We start from the raw sequence: 18,202 nt of genomic DNA on the forward strand, positions 1-18,202 counted from the left end.
AGTGATAAGAACTGAGTGAGTGGGGACAGAAAGGACACACTCACTGCTGCTACTCTCTATGGAAGCATATGAAAGTGCTGCTTATTCTAAGAACTGAATACACATTGAAAAACTGTCATAGCAAGTTTCATAGTCTGGTCTGGAAGCTAAACCAGCATAAAACACAATACAACAAATACCACCACAAAAGAATGTACAGAACCGGATCTATAGTTCGGTGTCCACACACAGTTTTGGTATTTCAGCTTTGGGTTGACTTTAAGATTTAGTTATTCATCACCATTAATTCTCCAGCAGCCTTTCCCATCTTGTATCATTAGAAAAAAGGGAAATCAGAGCTCCTCACTTCCAATAGCTCATCTCCACTGAAGAGCTTCCCACTGTGTCCCACAGGGCCTTCTGGCAGAACAGATCGGATGAAGTGGTGGCCCACTGTTGCTTCCAGACTTATCCCGAGTCCACTGTTCTCACTGAACTTGCTCACATGAGCCACCTGAAATGAGAAAAATCATTACTCTAACATGCTTCTGGTTTTTTTTTTCTACTCATGTAAATGTTGTAAGTTCACACACCACCCCGCGAAATAGTCAAATTTCTCACAAAACTTCAAAAATCGTATCGTAAGCTGCATATCATTGGAGAGTTGCCAGTGGAAAACACTGATGTCTAATAGTTTCACAGACCAACAAAGACTAAAGGGAAGTGCCCAGCCACAAGCACTCAGGACCATTTCCAGGGCCTACAGAGAATGTAGCAGTAAATGGATAGAATGCAGGTAATGAATAAGAGGCAGGCAGAAACTACTAGAGACCCAAGGACAGCTGACAACCTGAAAAGCTGCATACTGCAGCTATGAATACCATGGGGTGGTATGTGCCGTTCCGCACAAACGAATTTCCCAAACAAGATCTTTCATATCTTAATGGTAGTTGGGGGAAGGTCAGTATCAGAATGAAATCGCCTGACTCTGAACTGTGATGCTGGGCAACGTTCTTCTCAGTCCTGGAAACCTAATTTAGAGCTCACTTACTCTAAGAAACTGCCAGGTCCCCACTGATGTCGCCAGCCCTCTCTGCTACACCGCCCCTTTATGATTATAAAGTACACAGCAGGCAAGGAGAAGGCAGAGTTGCTCCCACTCACCTGAGCAAGGGTCATAAATTACACGGCCCTGTCTTACAGCACACGTCTACTCTTAACAGAGTACTGGGAATATCATCCAGACAACAGGTGCACAAAGGGCATTAAAAGTTCAGTCTTGGTTCTGATCTAGATGAAAGGGCTTGTCAAGGGCCCCCTTATTCAATTACCACCTGAATAGCAGGTGTCTGATGTACATGCCAGGCACATTAATCTCACCCACAAAGTCAGTGCTAAAGGAACCACTCTTCACCTGGATCCCATTGTATTCCTCTACAACTTAGAGTTAAAATGCTCATGGCTACACTTACTCATTTTCATTTAACTATAAATTACCTTGAGCTTTTAAAAGTAGGTATTGCTATGAAAGTAAGTGCAAAATTGAGAATACTGTTTAGCAGTGAAGGTCACTGCTACTTTTAATATATATTATCTGTTCTCTTTACCTTTTCTAACCCAAGGGTATATGGATATTGTACATATGAAAAATTATACTGCATGTAGTATTTTACTTTGCTTTTGAGTTTCCTGATATTTTAGTAATGTGTCAACTTTGTAACATTTTAGAATAGCAAACTGTAGTATCTTAGCTAGATACAAACACTGTTGGTAAACATCAAACATTGCCATGACGTAAGTGATACGAAAAAATAAGCAGAAGCAATCTATTACAGAAGATAAACACACGAGAATGATGAAAGGGATGAGGGATAGAGTATGGTGCACTTCTGTATGCCCAGCACTAGGGAAGTGGAGGCCAGGAATTTAAGGTCCTCTTAGTCTATACAGAGAGTCTGAGGTCAGCCTGGGCTACATGAGACCTTGCCTGAAGTGATTTTTTTTAAGAAGGAAAGAAAGGAAGGAAGGAAGGGAGGGAGGAAGAAAGGAAAGCAAGCCTACAACTCTGTCATGATAAACTTTAGCTTATTTGAAGTAAAGTGTCATTCTATTGTGGTTCTTTCTGTAAATCACATGCTTAAAAACCAGGAAAACCGTTCTTGTGTAGATATTACTTACACCACTCCCAGAAATAGTAAAGGATGATGACACATGAATTTTCAAGCTTGCAAACCATGTATTTTGTTTTCTTAGCTACCATTACAGCCTTTGAAGAGCTCTAGACATTTGATCTCTGTCCAGGGCTCATTCCAATGATAATCTTATTTTCACCAAGGATTTCCGGCTCACATAGGCAAATTCAGGAAACATGAAGAGCAAGCTAACCTACCACTATTTCATAGTTAATTCCCATAATTCTCTGCCACTTTGTCAGCAGGGCAGCCTCTTGCTGCACATCTTCTGTTTCTTCCAGCTCAGTTGACAACAACGGATACCCTGAAATAGTCCAAATACTGAAGTTAATGCCAGCACCCCAAACTCACCTTCTCCGCCTTTTAGAAGGAAAGAAGATCTAGCAAACCCTTTGTGTTACACCTTGTCAGACTCTTTAGTCAATGCATAGGTTCCTCATAGTTTACTGAATTTTAATGATCTAATTTAGACTAATGCTTGCATATGCAACACTATCCTTTTTTAGTGGACACCTTTTAAATATGCAACACTATTCTTTTTAAATGGACACCTTTTAAGCTTTAACTAGACTTTTCATTAACATCTCCATATATTATCTAACATTCATTAAAATGGTAAGGGCTCTGGGCTGCTCTCAGATACAAAAGTTTGTCTACTGATGATATTTGGTGATATTACAGTAAAATGTGTGGTCAGGAGAAAGGGGAGCCATGATATTACCTCAAGCACAAACAATATAAATTGATAACATACAACTCCATGAATAATAGGACAATATAAATAAGAGTGAAACAATGAGAAACAGAGACTGTATATTAAGATAAAAGCCTGTTGTCAGAATGCCACTACTTAGCCAAAAAGGAAAGAAAGGCATCAAGCAAGTGATGTAAGTAGTTCCAAATGCAGAACGTGCAGCTGAAAGCTGGGAGTGACGAAGGAGCATCTCTGTGGGTCTCTACGTCCAGAAGAGCTCTTCAACTGAGCTCCAACTCCAACCTACAACATGTCTAACATCACTCCATGCTTACTCATAATGGCTTTCTTTTAAAAACCTCTATTCTCCTCCAGTCTCTAAATGAACTTAAAGAATATTTCAAAATTCAGATTTCTACCAGCTGCCTTCTCTCTCTCATGGGAACTTTGGGCTCATCATGCTTTGGTTAGTGATTCTGATTTTTTTCTGGGGAAAATGGACAGAGTTGATAACCATTTTTAAAAAGTATTCAGGACAGCAAGTAGTTTGTTCACGTGCAAAGTCCTAGGTTCAATCTCTAGCTTAGAGAACAAAGCAAAACAGGGCCGGAAACTATCCCTGTGAATCGTGTTTGCTCTTCAAAATTAAATTTAGTTCCATGAGGGGTAACAACCAGCAGCGAGTAGGGCTCATAAGGAATTTTTAAACCGAATTCTGGGATCAGAGGTCATTTTGGAGTCCCCCAGTTAAATTATTCCTTTGTATTCACACAGCTCAACAAGAATATAATGTGGGATTATAAATGTAATGTGGGGAATCAGATGACACTGTTGAGATTCATATTCATCCAGCAAACCTAAAGCCATGCTGTTCTTATCTCCCCCCAGACTACACTTCAGAAATTTAAAAATACAAACAAAAAGCCACAGAGCCCTGCTCCCCAATCTAAATGAACAGTCAAGTGACTATCCTACACAAAGTCACCTTTCTGCAGAAGGGCAGTGGCATCCCACCCTGACAGGATGGACAGAGCAGGCACATTAGAACCATTTCCAGGTTACTGATTTATTATTATTATTATTTGTTAATAATTTAAGGACTCCTGATTGTAAGTTCGGAGGTACTGACCACCAACTGCCCTTCCACATATATATGCAAGTTTCTCATTAGCTGCCTTTCCCATAGCAAAACAGATGATTCCGAATCTTTAACATAACTCCTCATGCCCATCTTCACTTCCTATCTCAAGTCATGTTCTAAGTATTTTTATCCTTTCCCCCACTCTTGATATTCACTTTAGCCTAAGTATTTTCTTTACTAATTAGTGTAAAAATGGCAGAATGTAATTAATATGTATGAACACTACACATTTTCCTTCTAGGATATCGTTACATACACAAAAATCTCTTTAAATAATAAAAGTAAACTAAAACTTTCAGCAGTAGAAGAAATGCAATCATGAAACCATAGACCCAGTGAAGAGGCTTCAGCGTACCTGCTGAATAGCAGAATCCACACTACTAGAGAGGAATGGTTCCATTTGCTCAGAGGCTTTAAGACACCAAATACCCAACAATAGGACAGGGGAAATAGGCAGGGAGGCACATGGCATAACAAGAGGGCAGATCTGGTGTGAAGTATGTTAAAACAAGGGATCCTAGTAAATCTGCAGTAAGAAGAATGCTTAGACAGGCTTAACAATTTCTCTGCAGAACTGCTTTCAAACCAAGTCCCTAACATTAAAACTTGCAACACCTGAAAAACTGAAATGTAAATATCAGCCGCCCCAAAGAGACAGTTCATGCAGAAGTGGTAGTATGTGCCTGAAATCCAGGACATACTACTGAAATCAGGAGCCTAAGGCAGACAGGTCGTGAGTTCAAGGCCAGCCTGGGTCACATAGCAAGACCTTGTCTCAGAAAACAATCATCACAACAAAAAGCAATTATTTTCATTCCTAAAAATCTAAAAGAGTCTCCATGTTTGTTTTTTATATAATTTATATTTTACTATTGTTTCATAGTTGGGTAGAGACACATCAACTATATATAAACACTAAGTTAAAACTACATATACTACCAATTGTTGCCTCAAGAGTAGTTCCGGTGGATATGCGTGTGCATGTGTGTGTGTGTGTGTGTGTGCATGTATGTGTGTGTGTGTGTGTGTGTATGTGTGTGTGTGTGCATGTATGTGTGTGTATGCATGTATATGTGCACTCATGCCCATGTACACAAGTCAAAGAACAGACTGATTCAGCAAGAAATTTAACCAACTATAAATGAATTATTTTAATATGAAGAAATAGTTAGTCCTATTGACAAATCTGGATGTCAACATCCTTTTCCTGAGAGGTTAGTAGCATATTTATCATGGTTTAATAACTCACAGATTATCATAAAGGCTTAAGTCTTTGCAAACATCCTTTCTAAAACACAACAAACACTGAAGCCTGGCTCTAAGTGTTACCTTCTTCTTCAAACGGCAATATGCTGGGATTTTTCCTCAAAGATAAAGACTCTTCATCTTTTTCATAATTTTCTTAAAGATAAAAATATTATAATAGTTATATCCATAAGATAATAAAAGCATTTGAATTTTTCTAAACCCACGTTGCTTGTTTGAATCACTGATTAGAGTCAATTTTAAAGAGAAAAACTCCATAGTAATCATATGTATTTATCATCATCCTGTATGTGGGCTAGGACTTTACTGAAGCCTGCCTGCCCATCTCCCAGGAATGTGTTACACAGTACATGGCACAAACATCAACAAGCTCAATAGTGTGAGAAATAACAACTTCTGGCCAACAGCCTCACATTGAAGATTATTTCAGCAATTTGTAGGGGGGTATCCATGGATCTCAGCTTATGAACAGCATTTGCATTTGAATTTGTGAGTGTGAGTGTAGGTGCATGTCTACATGTATATTTAGATGCATGTGTACATGCCTGTGGAGGCCAGAGACCAACTTTAGATGCCACTCTTCAGAAGCTGGCTAGCTATGGTTTTGAGACAGTGTCTCTCCCCAGGACCTGGAGTGTGCCAAGTAGGCTAGGTCAGATGGCTAAAGATTCCCAGGGATCCCCAGGGTCTCTTGCCCTCTAGGGCTGGGATCACAAACAAGCTGCCACACTCAGCTTCTATTATGGGTGCTGGGGATCAAACTTGGGTTCTCATGCGTGAGTAGTAGGAACTCTACCAGCAAACACATCTCTAAAACCCTGTGGGTGGCATTTCTAGAATTCAATCTGATAATTTAAGGAGATTCTGTGCAATTAGTTATCAGTGTCTCAAATAAAAATTCAAACATGGAATGGAGAGATTATTCAGTGGGCACAGCATGAGAACTTGAGTTTGAATCCCCCAAACCCATGTAAAATTGTGCAGAGTAAATTGGGTCTATAATTTGAGTGTTCCTATGGTGAGATGGGAGGTGGAAATAGGAGATTCCCAAGAAGCTTGTGGGCTAGCTAGCACAGCCATACACCATGGTGAACAACACAGAGACCCATCTCAAACAAGGGAAAAGAAGACTGGCACCTGAGGCTGTCCTCTGACTTCCATAGGCATCCTACACATGCACGTGCAGCACACGCATACACACGCACACACACACTTTCTAAAAGCATCAAACAGAACTGCATCCCCCTGAAGTGAATACTTTAGAGTTAGGAGAAAACGCTGTCTAAGTGAGAACCAGGTCCACTCGGAATTACCTTTGCTTACAGTGGCACTACCAGGTGGCACGTCCACATCTTTCGAAGTGTCTTCTCTAGAGGTGAGTTCTGCTTCCTGTCTTGCTCCCTTCCTCATTAGTGTCAGGCGCACTGTCTGTCCTGTGTGACGTAACACTTCCACTGCTTGCTGATTGGTGAAACCTTGAAGGTTGGTGCCGTCTACCTGTGATAACAAGACACATTAAGAATTAACAGCGCTTTTGTACCGCTAATTCACAAAATGGATTTATTGCTTAGTACTGAGAAAGGGGCAGGGAATGGACATTTCTATAACTAGGAAGTGGACACAATGCCCTAGCACACACTTAGTGTCTAGGAGCAACGATGGTTTGCTCAGAACTTTTCTCAGGGTTCCGTTGATTTCTATAGATTCTGTGGTAGAGTTTCAGGGTGTGACTTTTAAAATCATTTCTCTAACTCCCTAGGTGATCCTGATATGCAGTCAAACTTGGAAACCAGCACTCCAGGGGATCAAGACACAGAAGGCAGTGAGGAAAGCTCACCCCACACCCTGGCATGTACCTACAGTCCTTCACATAGCCTGTGAACAAGGGAAGCGAAACATTCGGTAATCACATATTTATTAGATGAATAGACAGCTATGAGATCCAGACTAGCATCCTCCACCAGTGTAGCCTAACTACAAAAGTTTCTGAAAGGATATATTAAAACCTCAAATTTAACATTTAAACCCATTTGCTTTATTTATGTGTAAATAAGTACATACATGCACAGACACATCTGTTGTCTACATGTAACATATATAACAATACATGACATCTAAACATACAGAAGTGAAGAAGGCAACAGAAGAGGAAATGAGTAATTAATTATTTTTTTTCTAGTAGAAATAGTCAGTGGCACTATAGACTACCCTGTGGACGAGTCTCAAACTCTGCATCCTTAACTCTTGTGCAGTCCCTCTGAGTTACACGGGATCCTGGACACGGGCACCTGACTCTGTTCTTCCCCACTACTGACTTTTTGATTCCCTTTGGAAAGATTAGCAAATTAGAGTATTAGAGAAAAAAACTACAACAGAATCCATAGCTGAGGAAGAAAAAAGGTTCCTACAGCAGTAACTGGAACACCTTCTGCTAAAAATGGTCTGGGAATGCAGGCTGAAGGCAAGCCAGCTGAATCTTCTTGTGCCTAACAGTGGCTCATGTGGTCAGAGAAGAAATGCTAGTAGAAATAAAACCAAATCCTTCCATTAAGAAGAGGGGGTTCCAGGCTGGGGAGATGGCTTAGTTGGTAAGGGGTTAGCTGTGCCAGCATGAGGACACAAACTCAATCCCCTAGAACTCCCACACATAAGCTGGGAACAGAATTGAGGAGACGGATTAGTAAAGATTTTTTGTGTCAATTCTGACATCCTAAGTTTGATCTTCAAGACCCACTTAGTGGAAGGAGAGAATGGAGTCCTGCAAGTTGTCCTCTAACCTCTGTATACCATGGCACATGGAAGGCACAGGAAGGAGGGTCCTTGGAGCTTGTTGACCAGCCAGTATAGCCAAATCAGCAAACTCCAGGTTCAGTAAGAGACTGACTGCTGAATTGTGGAAGACACTTGACATTGACTTCTCTACATTTATGGGCACAGGTGCACCTACACACAAATATGCGCGCGCACGCGCACACACACACATACACACACACACACACACACACACACACACATACACACACACACTGGAGGTGGTCAAAAGGTACATTAGATGCCAAACAGAATACAATAATATTTAAACAAAGATACATGAAAGTTTTCTGAATTTAAAAGATTTTACTTTTGTGTGTGTGTGTGTGTGTGTGTGTGTGTGTGTGTGTGTGTAAGTCAGCCCTGAGGGCATGAGAGGGGCATAGTTGATACTGCCTCATTGTGGTGGTGGGGACAAGGGAAAGATGCCCCCTTCTTCATCCCTACCACTAGCTGGCAAGAGAGCTGACCCCTTTACCAGCTGCAATACTCAGGAAAGCAGGTCTTGCACCTCATCTGGGCAGCACAGCAGAGCCAACCCTGTTAATATGGCACAGGTGAGTTGGCCCTGGGGATATAAGCATGGGAGACCTGGCTCCACCTCTCATCTGCCATATGGTGGCACAGGCTGGGGAGAGCTGCCCTCCCCACCCCACCCCCATCAATGCCTGAAATAAGTAGGAGAGCTGGCCCTGAGATCACAGGAGAGGGGGAGTTGCCCCCTACCTACCTACCTGCCCACCAGCACCTGCAACACTTGGGGGAGCTGCCCTGCACCTCACCTGGGCAGCACAATACAGCCAATCCTGTTGGCAGAAGTGGGAGTGAGCCAGCCCTGAGGGGAGAGATGCCCCCCTCTACCCCTTACCCCTCACCACCTTTGACAGATGAGGAAGCTGACCCTCCCCCTTCCCAGCTAGACCTCAGAAAAGCCAGCCCTGTTCTTGGCCTAGGCAGCACAATAGAGTTGACCCTGTTGACAGAAGTATGGGTGAGATAGCCCTGAGGGTGTGAGAGTGGGAAAGCTGGCCACACACCCCCATCCGCCTGTGGTGGCAAGGGTGAGGGAAAGATGCCCCCCCACCTGCCCCTGCCACCTGTGGTGGGTGAGGGAGCTGACCCTCCCCTTACCAGCTGCAGCACTGGGGAAAGTGGACCCTGTACCTCGCCTGGGCAGCACAGTGGAGCTGAGCCTATTGATGGGGGAGCAGGTGAGCCACCCCAAGAATGTGAACACAGGAGACCCGGCCCCACCCTTCAACTGCCAAATGGCGGCATGGGCAGGGGAGAGATGTCCCCCCTACAACAACACCTGAGGCAGGTGGGAGAGCTGCCCCTATCTGCCACCAACTGCAACACTCAGGAGAGCAGGCCAGCACCTTGCCTAGTAGCACTATAGGGCCAATCCTGTTGTTAGAGGTGTATGGGGGGGGGCAGGGGTTGGACACATCTGAACACTGAAGACCCATGAAAATTCTTAAAATGCACAGAACTTTTCCTTTCAAGATTTTGGTCTATAACCAATTTTTATCACCTTTATAAGAAGTTTCACTAAGAAAAACCTTACACAAAATACCATTTGAGAAACTTCATCTAACTCTGGCCACTCTTGATTGCAGAAGAGCCATGGGGTCAGCTCTGCCTTAGTGATATCATACAGAGGAGAATATGAGAGGTAGGTACAAAGGCAAACCGCCTCTGTTCATGAAAAGAGCACAACCACCACCATTTTAACATGTAATACAGGCTCCATAATTAGCAGGAGAAATTCTGGAGAAGAAATACCAAGCACACAGTTGAGAAAAACCTGCTTCCTTAGCATACTCCATGTGGCTTACCAAACCATCCACCGAGAACCTCTAGAACTAACAGAGACTAAGAATCTGTATCTATCACAGAAAAAGCACATTTGCCATTTCTCATTATCAGTCATAATTCTAGATTGGTTCTAACTATGTGTCACACTAAATAACTAATAGGAATCCTGATTTAATTTGTTGACAAAATTAGCTAACATTCTGAGACAAAAAGTGTCCCTTTATCAAATAATTATTACACAGAATGCCAACATGGAAAGAGGGTTTGGGGGGAAATCACTTGTACTTTCCTGCCCCTGTACTGTACACAGCATAACACTAGGGGTCCACAGACGACAATCTGTAAAGAGCAAAATAGTTTAAAATGCTTCCTCAAAATAGTAAATAATTTCTTAATCTTCTCAGCACCTCAATAACTACAAATTAAAAATAGACCAAAGCTCCAATATTTGCTGTCAAAACAAAACCAGAACAAATAAAGGCTATAGTTGTAAAACTGCAACTAGGAAGGAAGGAAATATCACCAATTTATGGGAGGACCACAAGAGGGTGACACGGTGCACTAAGTGAACACATGGTCAAGAGCGCTGCACAATGCTTCCCAGGGGTTAAGGCACTTCTAAATTTGAAAAGAATTGCTAAAAAGTAAAATTAGAATATGGTGACAGTGAAGACACTCTTATTAAAAGAAATATAAGACAGGGAAAGTACACCTCCCCTTTGTGAGTACATTTCTTTATCACCTTCCTTGACTAAGAGGAAGTAATCTTTGAGGGTCACTCACATAAGAACAAAGATAATGACAAACTAGAGGCAAGTTACTGTGATACTTAAAAATCTACTCCCTCAGTAAACATTCCCCTAATTAAAATACACTAATACAGCAAGTCCTATACCAGCTACTTTGAAGGTCTAATGTGGTTCTCTTAAGGGAAATTAAAGGGGCATTATATTCTGCCCTAAGGTAATGTAGCTGAATCAAGAAGCTCTCTAAAGGACGACACCAATGGATATCCAAAATGGACTGAGAAAAACCCATGAGCCTCAAACCTACACAAAGAACCTATAGGCAAGTAAAGAAAGCTGGGGGCAGGAGAGGAGAGGAGAGAATTGGCTGTCCAGTACCAAATGGCCAGTCCTGAAAACATACATACAAGTAACACTGTATAGACTGAACAGATTTTATTTGGAAATACGTGTGTGTGTGTGTGTGTGTGTGTGTGTGTGTGTGTGTGTGTGTATGCATGAATAACAATAAGTAAAAAAAAGAGGCATAAATTTGAAGGAGAAGAAGGGTATATGGGAAGGTTTGGAGAAAGGGAAGGGAAAGGAAAAATGACCCAATTAAATTATAATTCAAAAATTTTTCAAAAGTTTGCTAAACAGTTAAACAGAGCTATCATTGCTAAGATCCAACAACCCCATTCCTTAATATATACAAAAGAAAAGTGAAAACACATCCTCATAAAACCTTGTACAAGACTGCTCACAGCAGCATTAACTCTAACAGTGAACAAGTGCAAACACCTCTCATGGCTGAACTGACTAACAGGTAAATGGGGCAAACCTACCACAGTGGACTACTAACTAACAATGAAAGGCAAAGGAAACTGACTCTACAACACAGACCAACCTTGAAAACACTCTGCTAAATGAAGCAGTCAGTCACAAAGTACCAAATCCTATGTGACTGGACGGACAGGAAATGACCCAAAAAAGGAAGGCAAGTCTGCAGAGACAGACCCCGGACTGCATAGGCCTAGGACAGCGGAAGCAGGGAGCAAGGAATACAGCTATGAAAATATTCGATACCCAACTGCAATGCTGAATGTCCGACACTGGAAGTATATGAACAGACACTGAATTATACAATTTAAAGGTACAAATTATAGAATATATAAATTATTTATAATTCTGATTTGAAACACCATCTAGTAAGCTGATGTAGATAGCTGAAGAAATAAAAAGTAAACTTTTAACTCATTTATTGTGCTGGATAGTTTTCTGTCAACTCATTAAAACTTAGTCGCTGGGTGGTGGTAGCACACACCTTTGATCCTAGCACTTGGAAGGCAGAGGCAGGCCGATCTCTGAGTTCAAGGCCAGCCTGGTCTACAGAGTGAGATCCAGGACAGGCACCAAAACTACACAGAGAAACCCTGTCTTGAAAAAAACGGATAAAAAACAAAAAACAAAAAAACAAAACAAAACAAAAAAAAAAAAAAAAAACCTTATAGTCATCGGAGAAGAGGGAACCTCAATTAAGAAAATGCCTCTGTTAAGATAGGGCAGTAGGCAAGCCTATAGGACGTTTTCTAAATTAGTGATTAATGGGGAAGGGTCTAGTCTATCCCTGGGCTGTTAATTCAAGGTTCTACAAGAAAGCAGGCTGAGCAAGCCATGAGGAGCAAGCCAATAAGCAGCACCCGTCCATGGCCTCTGCCTCCAGGTTCCTGCTGTTTGATGTTTTGACTTCCTTCAGTGATATTAAACCAATTAACCTTTCCTCCTCTGTTGGAAAATGGTCCAAGAATGGAGTCATGTGGGGGGAATCCTGAATGCTTGTGCGAACAGTCCAAGTAAACAGGCCAAGAGTCTTGTGATCCCAGTTTCTTCCAAACACAGAATTGTCCTGGGAATGTGTTTTTCTGTTCCTCCCAGGTGCAGTAGATAGGAGTTTCATTCAGATACTCACCATTGCTTCTGCTGTTATTCAATGAAGTGTTTAAACTGTCGTGGTTTTGCCACATGTGGCTTGTCCTTGTTGATTGTACATAGCTTGAACTCATGAGAACTTTACTCAAGTGACCTCTCTTAACTCTCACAGTATAAGCTGTCTGATGTTCTGAATGAAGTTTAGCTATTGCATGAGACTTTATTCCACCTCATTTATGGGCTCCATTCTCTCAGGTCCCACTGCTTTTAGAGTGGTAAACATTCCCCAGTTGCTTTCAGTCATGGTGTTTCATCAGTTGCAATAGTAATCCTAACTAGGACAATTGTACATGGATTCACACTGTATTCACCTCTCCCTTACTCCCTACATAAAAAGTGTGTGATGGCTCATTTCCATTCATGGTAAGATAGAGACACTTGGAGGATCCTTCCCAGCTAATACCCCAATGGGTCAGAAACTCAACTTGATCTTTCAACTGGACTAAAGCAGAAAACAGATAAAGTTAAGAATTCACAGGGCTAAATGTGATAGAAAATATGTAACAAAAAACCCTACCAATTTCACATTTTCTAACCATCCAGTTCTTAGTGTTAAATATTTTCGGACTAGTTTGTAAAAGATCTCTAGTTTTTTTTTTTTTGCAATATGTAAATGAATCACTGTCATGCTGAATGACAACTTCTGATCACACAATTCCACAAAACCCACCCCCCCACCCCTACCCTGTTCTCTGACAAGCTTGGGTCATGTCAGAGGGATCACACATTTGTCTTTTTACAACTTGCTTATTTCAGTTAGCACAACATTTTCAAGATTGATCAACATTGCAGTGTGTGACAGAATTTCCTTCTTTAGCAGGTCAAAAAGCAAGCCATAATAGCATCTGTATACTACATTTTGTTTATCCAGTATCTACCAACAGTATCTGGGCTGCCCCTTGGTCTGCTGTGAGTAAAGACTCTTTAATCTTAACTTGACTTGTTCTGATTAATAAGATTCCAAGGGACTAATAAACTTAATTAATGATAAACTATAAGTCAGCATTCTCCACCAATGTCTTCAAATGACATTGAATATTAAAATAAACACTGGCAAAAAGAAAGATCCTATAATTACAGACGTTAGATAGAGGAGGTCCACAAACAGGTTTCCTACCTGTAGGTTACCTCAAAGTCTTCAGTTTTTCATTGTAGGCTAGGAATCCCTAAAAGATCCTATCATCTACAGGTTTCCTTAGTGCACTTAACCTAAAGTAATTTCTAGATCAGAGTAATTTGAAGAAGTCAGGATCCACTGAACAGCAGGTGAGTTTTTTCCTTTTTTCTTAACTCCCTGAAACAGTCACATACTTAAAACACAATGCTACTACAATAGCATAATGATCAGATTAAAGATGTCTGGATTAATTTCTTTCACTCTTATTCATTTACAGGACTGAAAGGAGATCATCTAATTGACAGTGTCATTCTGCAAGGTTAAAAAATATGCAGATCTGAAATGTAGGTCCAGGTACAGTAAACATCTAGTCTTCCTTCAGAATACCCACAAGAAAATGCACTATATAATGTTGTTGTAACAAATTCATTATGATCATAATTCAAATACATTAGAAAAATTATATAAGAAATTTCCATTTTAGACTTCAGAAAAGTAAAATTGAATCCAATGTTCCATTTAATCTGACAATAGTAAACAGGCAATTATAATGTCAGCCTCAAACCACTAAAGCTAGAGTGAATTAATGGATCTGGGGTTGGGGAGATGGCTCATCTGGGAAAGTGCTTCCTGAGCAAGCAGAAGGACCAATGGTGGGATCACAGTACCAAGGTGAAAAGATTAGTGTGGTAGTACAAGTCTATAATCCTAGTGCTAGAAGATGGAGACAGGAAGATCGCTGGGGCTCAGTCCTTCTAGCAAATTGGTGACCCTATCTCAAAAACAAGGCAAGGATGGATAGTAGAAAACACCCAGTGTGAACTTCTGGCCTTTATGTGTGCGAACACCAGCAGACAGACACATCTGCATATACACATGCATGTACATGTGCATACCACAAATAGAAACACACAAAAATTAATGTCAATTAATTTAGTTCTTTACAAAGTAAAATCAAAATGTTTGAAACACACAGTTCAGTGGGTAAATTTAGTTACAAGCAGAAGTCCCTGCGTTCAGATTCCTAGGACCCACATAAAACCTAGGCATGGCAGCATAGTCTTGAACCTCAACGCAGAAGAGGTGGAGCCTGGTAGATAGCAGGGAATTGACTTGCCAGCTAGTCTGGCCAACTGAGGAGCTCCAGGCTCAGTGAGAAACACTGTCCCAGTAAACAAACACACAAACATAGAAAGCTATAGAGGAAGACATCCAACATTGACCCCTGGCCTCCGGCACACATGGGACAGTGAGTACACGTGCACACAAACATGCAATTGCATGCATAACACACACACACACACACACACACACACACACACACACACACACACACACATAGATACATAAGAAATTATTTCTGCATTTTAAGATTTTATTCTTTACATGTATGTGTATGGATATGGTTCTAGGTTTGCTAGGAACCAAACCCAGGTTCTCTGGAAGAGTAATACATGTTCTTAACCACCAAACCATCTCTCCACTCCCAGAGGACATAATTCTTAATCATGAAAATTGCAAAAACTTTTATTAAATTAAACTTACTGCTATAATTTGGTCTCCAACTTGGATCCTTCCATCATGTTCCACAGCACTGCTTTTTGTAATGCTCTTTACAAAGATTCCTGAAGGTTCTAAGATTAGAAATAAGTAATTTTTCACTATTTATAAGCACACACAAAGAATAGCCATCTTCTACCTTCCAAATAAAAATCCTAATTATGAATAAGTATTTAGTAACAAACCACAAAGGCATCTAGTAGAAAGAATAAGGCAACTGTTCAGCCTGTCATATCAGAGTCACTTATACCAAATTATTTCTAAGAAAGCTGCCAACTACTTTATTCAAGAAAAGAAACCATACAGATTGAATATCTCATAAGACAGATATTAGAGGCCACTGCAATGTTTAGAAAATATTTAAAGTTCATTATTACCTAATTTTTTATCTCCAACATAACCAGCAATGGTAATTCCTAATCCTTGGACATTTTTCGTGAGTTCCACATCAAACATCTCGCCTTCTTCACTTTTTTGAGTAGATGCATCAACCTAAAGAAATATTAATAAATAAATCTTTAAAAAATCAACATATAATGAAAAATTAAGGTCAAATTTAAAAAACCAAACATGCAATTCAGGATTAATCTGGCATAAGGTATCAGTTCAATTATGCTGCAGAATTGGCCCTTTACATCCAGACAAGAATTGGCCCTTTACATCCAGACAATATAAACTGAGCATCACGGTTTCATTCAGAAAAGAATGTAGAGAAGAAAGCAGAACCTTCCCTTCTCAGACAAACTTACTGTATACACAAAATGTTAAAGATTAAATAGCTTCTAGTTAACAAAGTATTTTCAGACATAGCTCATCATCATTTCTAAAGGAGTTGGGATGTTTAAAGTCCAAAGAAGTCATGTTTTGAATTGATATAAAAAAGTTAAGATCCAGTTTTGCCACTTAATCTTTTTGGACAGCCACCTACCAAGAAGAGCAATGAGCAGCTGCCATCTACTGAGGAGTTTCATTGTAAGGCATTTGGCATGTCTTTGTTTCTTGTTTCTTCTAACAACCTAGAATTGCCTACATCATTTGTAAGCCAGTAAGACAGGTACAATTGCAGCGATTTTTCCCTGGGGGAGGAGGCATATACATATTTCCTAGGACAAATGGTTAATGTCTGGAGAGGTGGAACTCAAATCCCATCAGTGTGGTTGCAGGGCTCCAGTTTGTAAATGAGGTACAGTGTGTAAGGCTGTACAACACAGGGCCACAGAGAGCTCCTACTCTTACCTACAATTTCCAGTTGATTCTAACACCATGAATATGAGTGGGTCTCCCCCACAGCTTTGTTATAAATAGACTGGTGACTTATTTTAAAAAGAATTAAATGGCACCAAGGAAGCTTTTTAAAATGGTCTCTTATTTGTTTGTAAATTAAAGATATTCACAAAGAACGTGTGCCTCTCTACACTGGCACCCTCCTGCTCTGGGATGGTAGCTGAAAAGGGCTTTCTTGGGTCTGAGCCTTCTCTAACATGTACTTAATACACTTATTAGTTGTATGTTAGACAAAAGGGAAAGACTCCCTAAACTAAGCATTAGTGAACTAGCACGTGATGTTATCAATAAGTCATTGGTCCTATACATTGGTGTGATGTCAGCAGACGCTCTAGTAAACCCTAGAAAAATCAAGGCAAGGGGCTTTAACAGGCATGTAGGTTGGGGCTGGCCTGTAACATTTTCTGACTTCCTTTAAAGTAAACCGTTGTCTCACTGATGGTCCACCTAAATGAAGTATAATTTTACAAGTAAAGTTGGACTCATTTTTTTTTATTGCACATAATTATCTGTGCAAACTTAGCAAAAGTTTAAAGTTTAGATAATTACAAGAAAATGACAGGATGAAATCTGCTTCAATTGAAACAAATGTGTTTTCTATTTTTAATAAGTTATTCGAGTGCTATTTTAGAGGGTGGCAATTTGACTATCGAATGGTTTTAAACAGGGCACAAGCTTCAGAAATGATGATATGCAGAGAATAGACACTGTCCTAAGCTTTCATTACATCAAGTAGTTTTTGGTATTGCATTCATTTCTATATTGCTGAATAAAATGTTTTGTTTTCCACAAAAGAATGCCATTTAAACACTTTCATAAACAAGCTTGCTTTCTTCTTTCTCTCTGTAAAAAATAGCAACCAAATCTAGTCCTAAAAACAACAGAATCATGGAAAATTCAAGTGTTCTAATAAAGTTTTAAAGGGCTTATGGAAGATGTTAGGCTATTAAAATAAAGAATTTGTAACCAGTGGTTAGAGCAATTTCAATAAAAGGAAACATGGATATTTTACATCTATGGGAGATGGATACAGGACTGGCATGTGATAGAAAAAGAAAACATCTAGAAATGGGTAGAATGTGTTTCTAAAATATTTAAGACACTTCTGGATGGACTTTTTTAAACTTTATCCATTATATAATCTTATGGCCTTTAAACCAACTGAGATGACCTCTAACTTCCAAGAATTTTGAAATTTTCCATATCCAATTTAAGACCAAATGGGACACACCACCAATGAACCATGATCCTGTACCGTGCCAAAGCACAGCTGCTGCTGTTTTGACCAACTATTTACAATGACAACCACTCGTCACAATCTGGTAATAGTTCATAGCTTGCATATATTAAAACAATGACACAAGGAGCTTCTTAAACCTCACTCACTCCTACAATCCAACCTCCCAGTCCCCAACTTCCAAAAATAAACTTTCTAAAGAAAAATTGTTGAAAGGTTGTGGTTTGAATGATGACCCAGTTCACAAAGAGGCTTCTAACTAAGATAAAGACCGACTCAAACATGGGCACTAGGGGAACAGAACCCTAAAACTTCATATGTGCTTCAAAATATTATCCTTATAAAAAGGCTACTTACAGGAAAGTGTGAAATTGTCACCTAGAATCTTT

At 40.2% G+C, this 18,202-nt stretch overlaps 1 protein-coding gene across 1 annotated transcript in view; it reads right to left on the reverse strand.

The window, feature by feature from the left end:
- The window catches only part of Mpdz (multiple PDZ domain crumbs cell polarity complex component), a 162,149-nt gene that overhangs the window by 85,571 nt on the left and 58,376 nt on the right, over nt 1–18,202 (reverse strand). The window contains exons 9-14 of the mRNA XM_059254482.1: nt 15,670–15,784; nt 15,278–15,366; nt 6,607–6,769; nt 5,336–5,407; nt 2,369–2,475; nt 347–493 (exon numbers count right to left, since the gene is read on the reverse strand). Coding sequence (XP_059110465.1) covers nt 347–493; nt 2,369–2,475; nt 5,336–5,407; nt 6,607–6,769; nt 15,278–15,366; nt 15,670–15,784 — 693 coding nt within the window. The remainder of the gene's footprint in view (nt 1–346; nt 494–2,368; nt 2,476–5,335; nt 5,408–6,606; nt 6,770–15,277; nt 15,367–15,669; nt 15,785–18,202) is intronic.

Source organism: Peromyscus eremicus, chromosome 2 (genome assembly GCF_949786415.1).
Source record: "Peromyscus eremicus chromosome 2, PerEre_H2_v1, whole genome shotgun sequence".
Lineage (NCBI taxonomy): Eukaryota > Metazoa > Chordata > Mammalia > Rodentia > Cricetidae > Peromyscus > Peromyscus eremicus.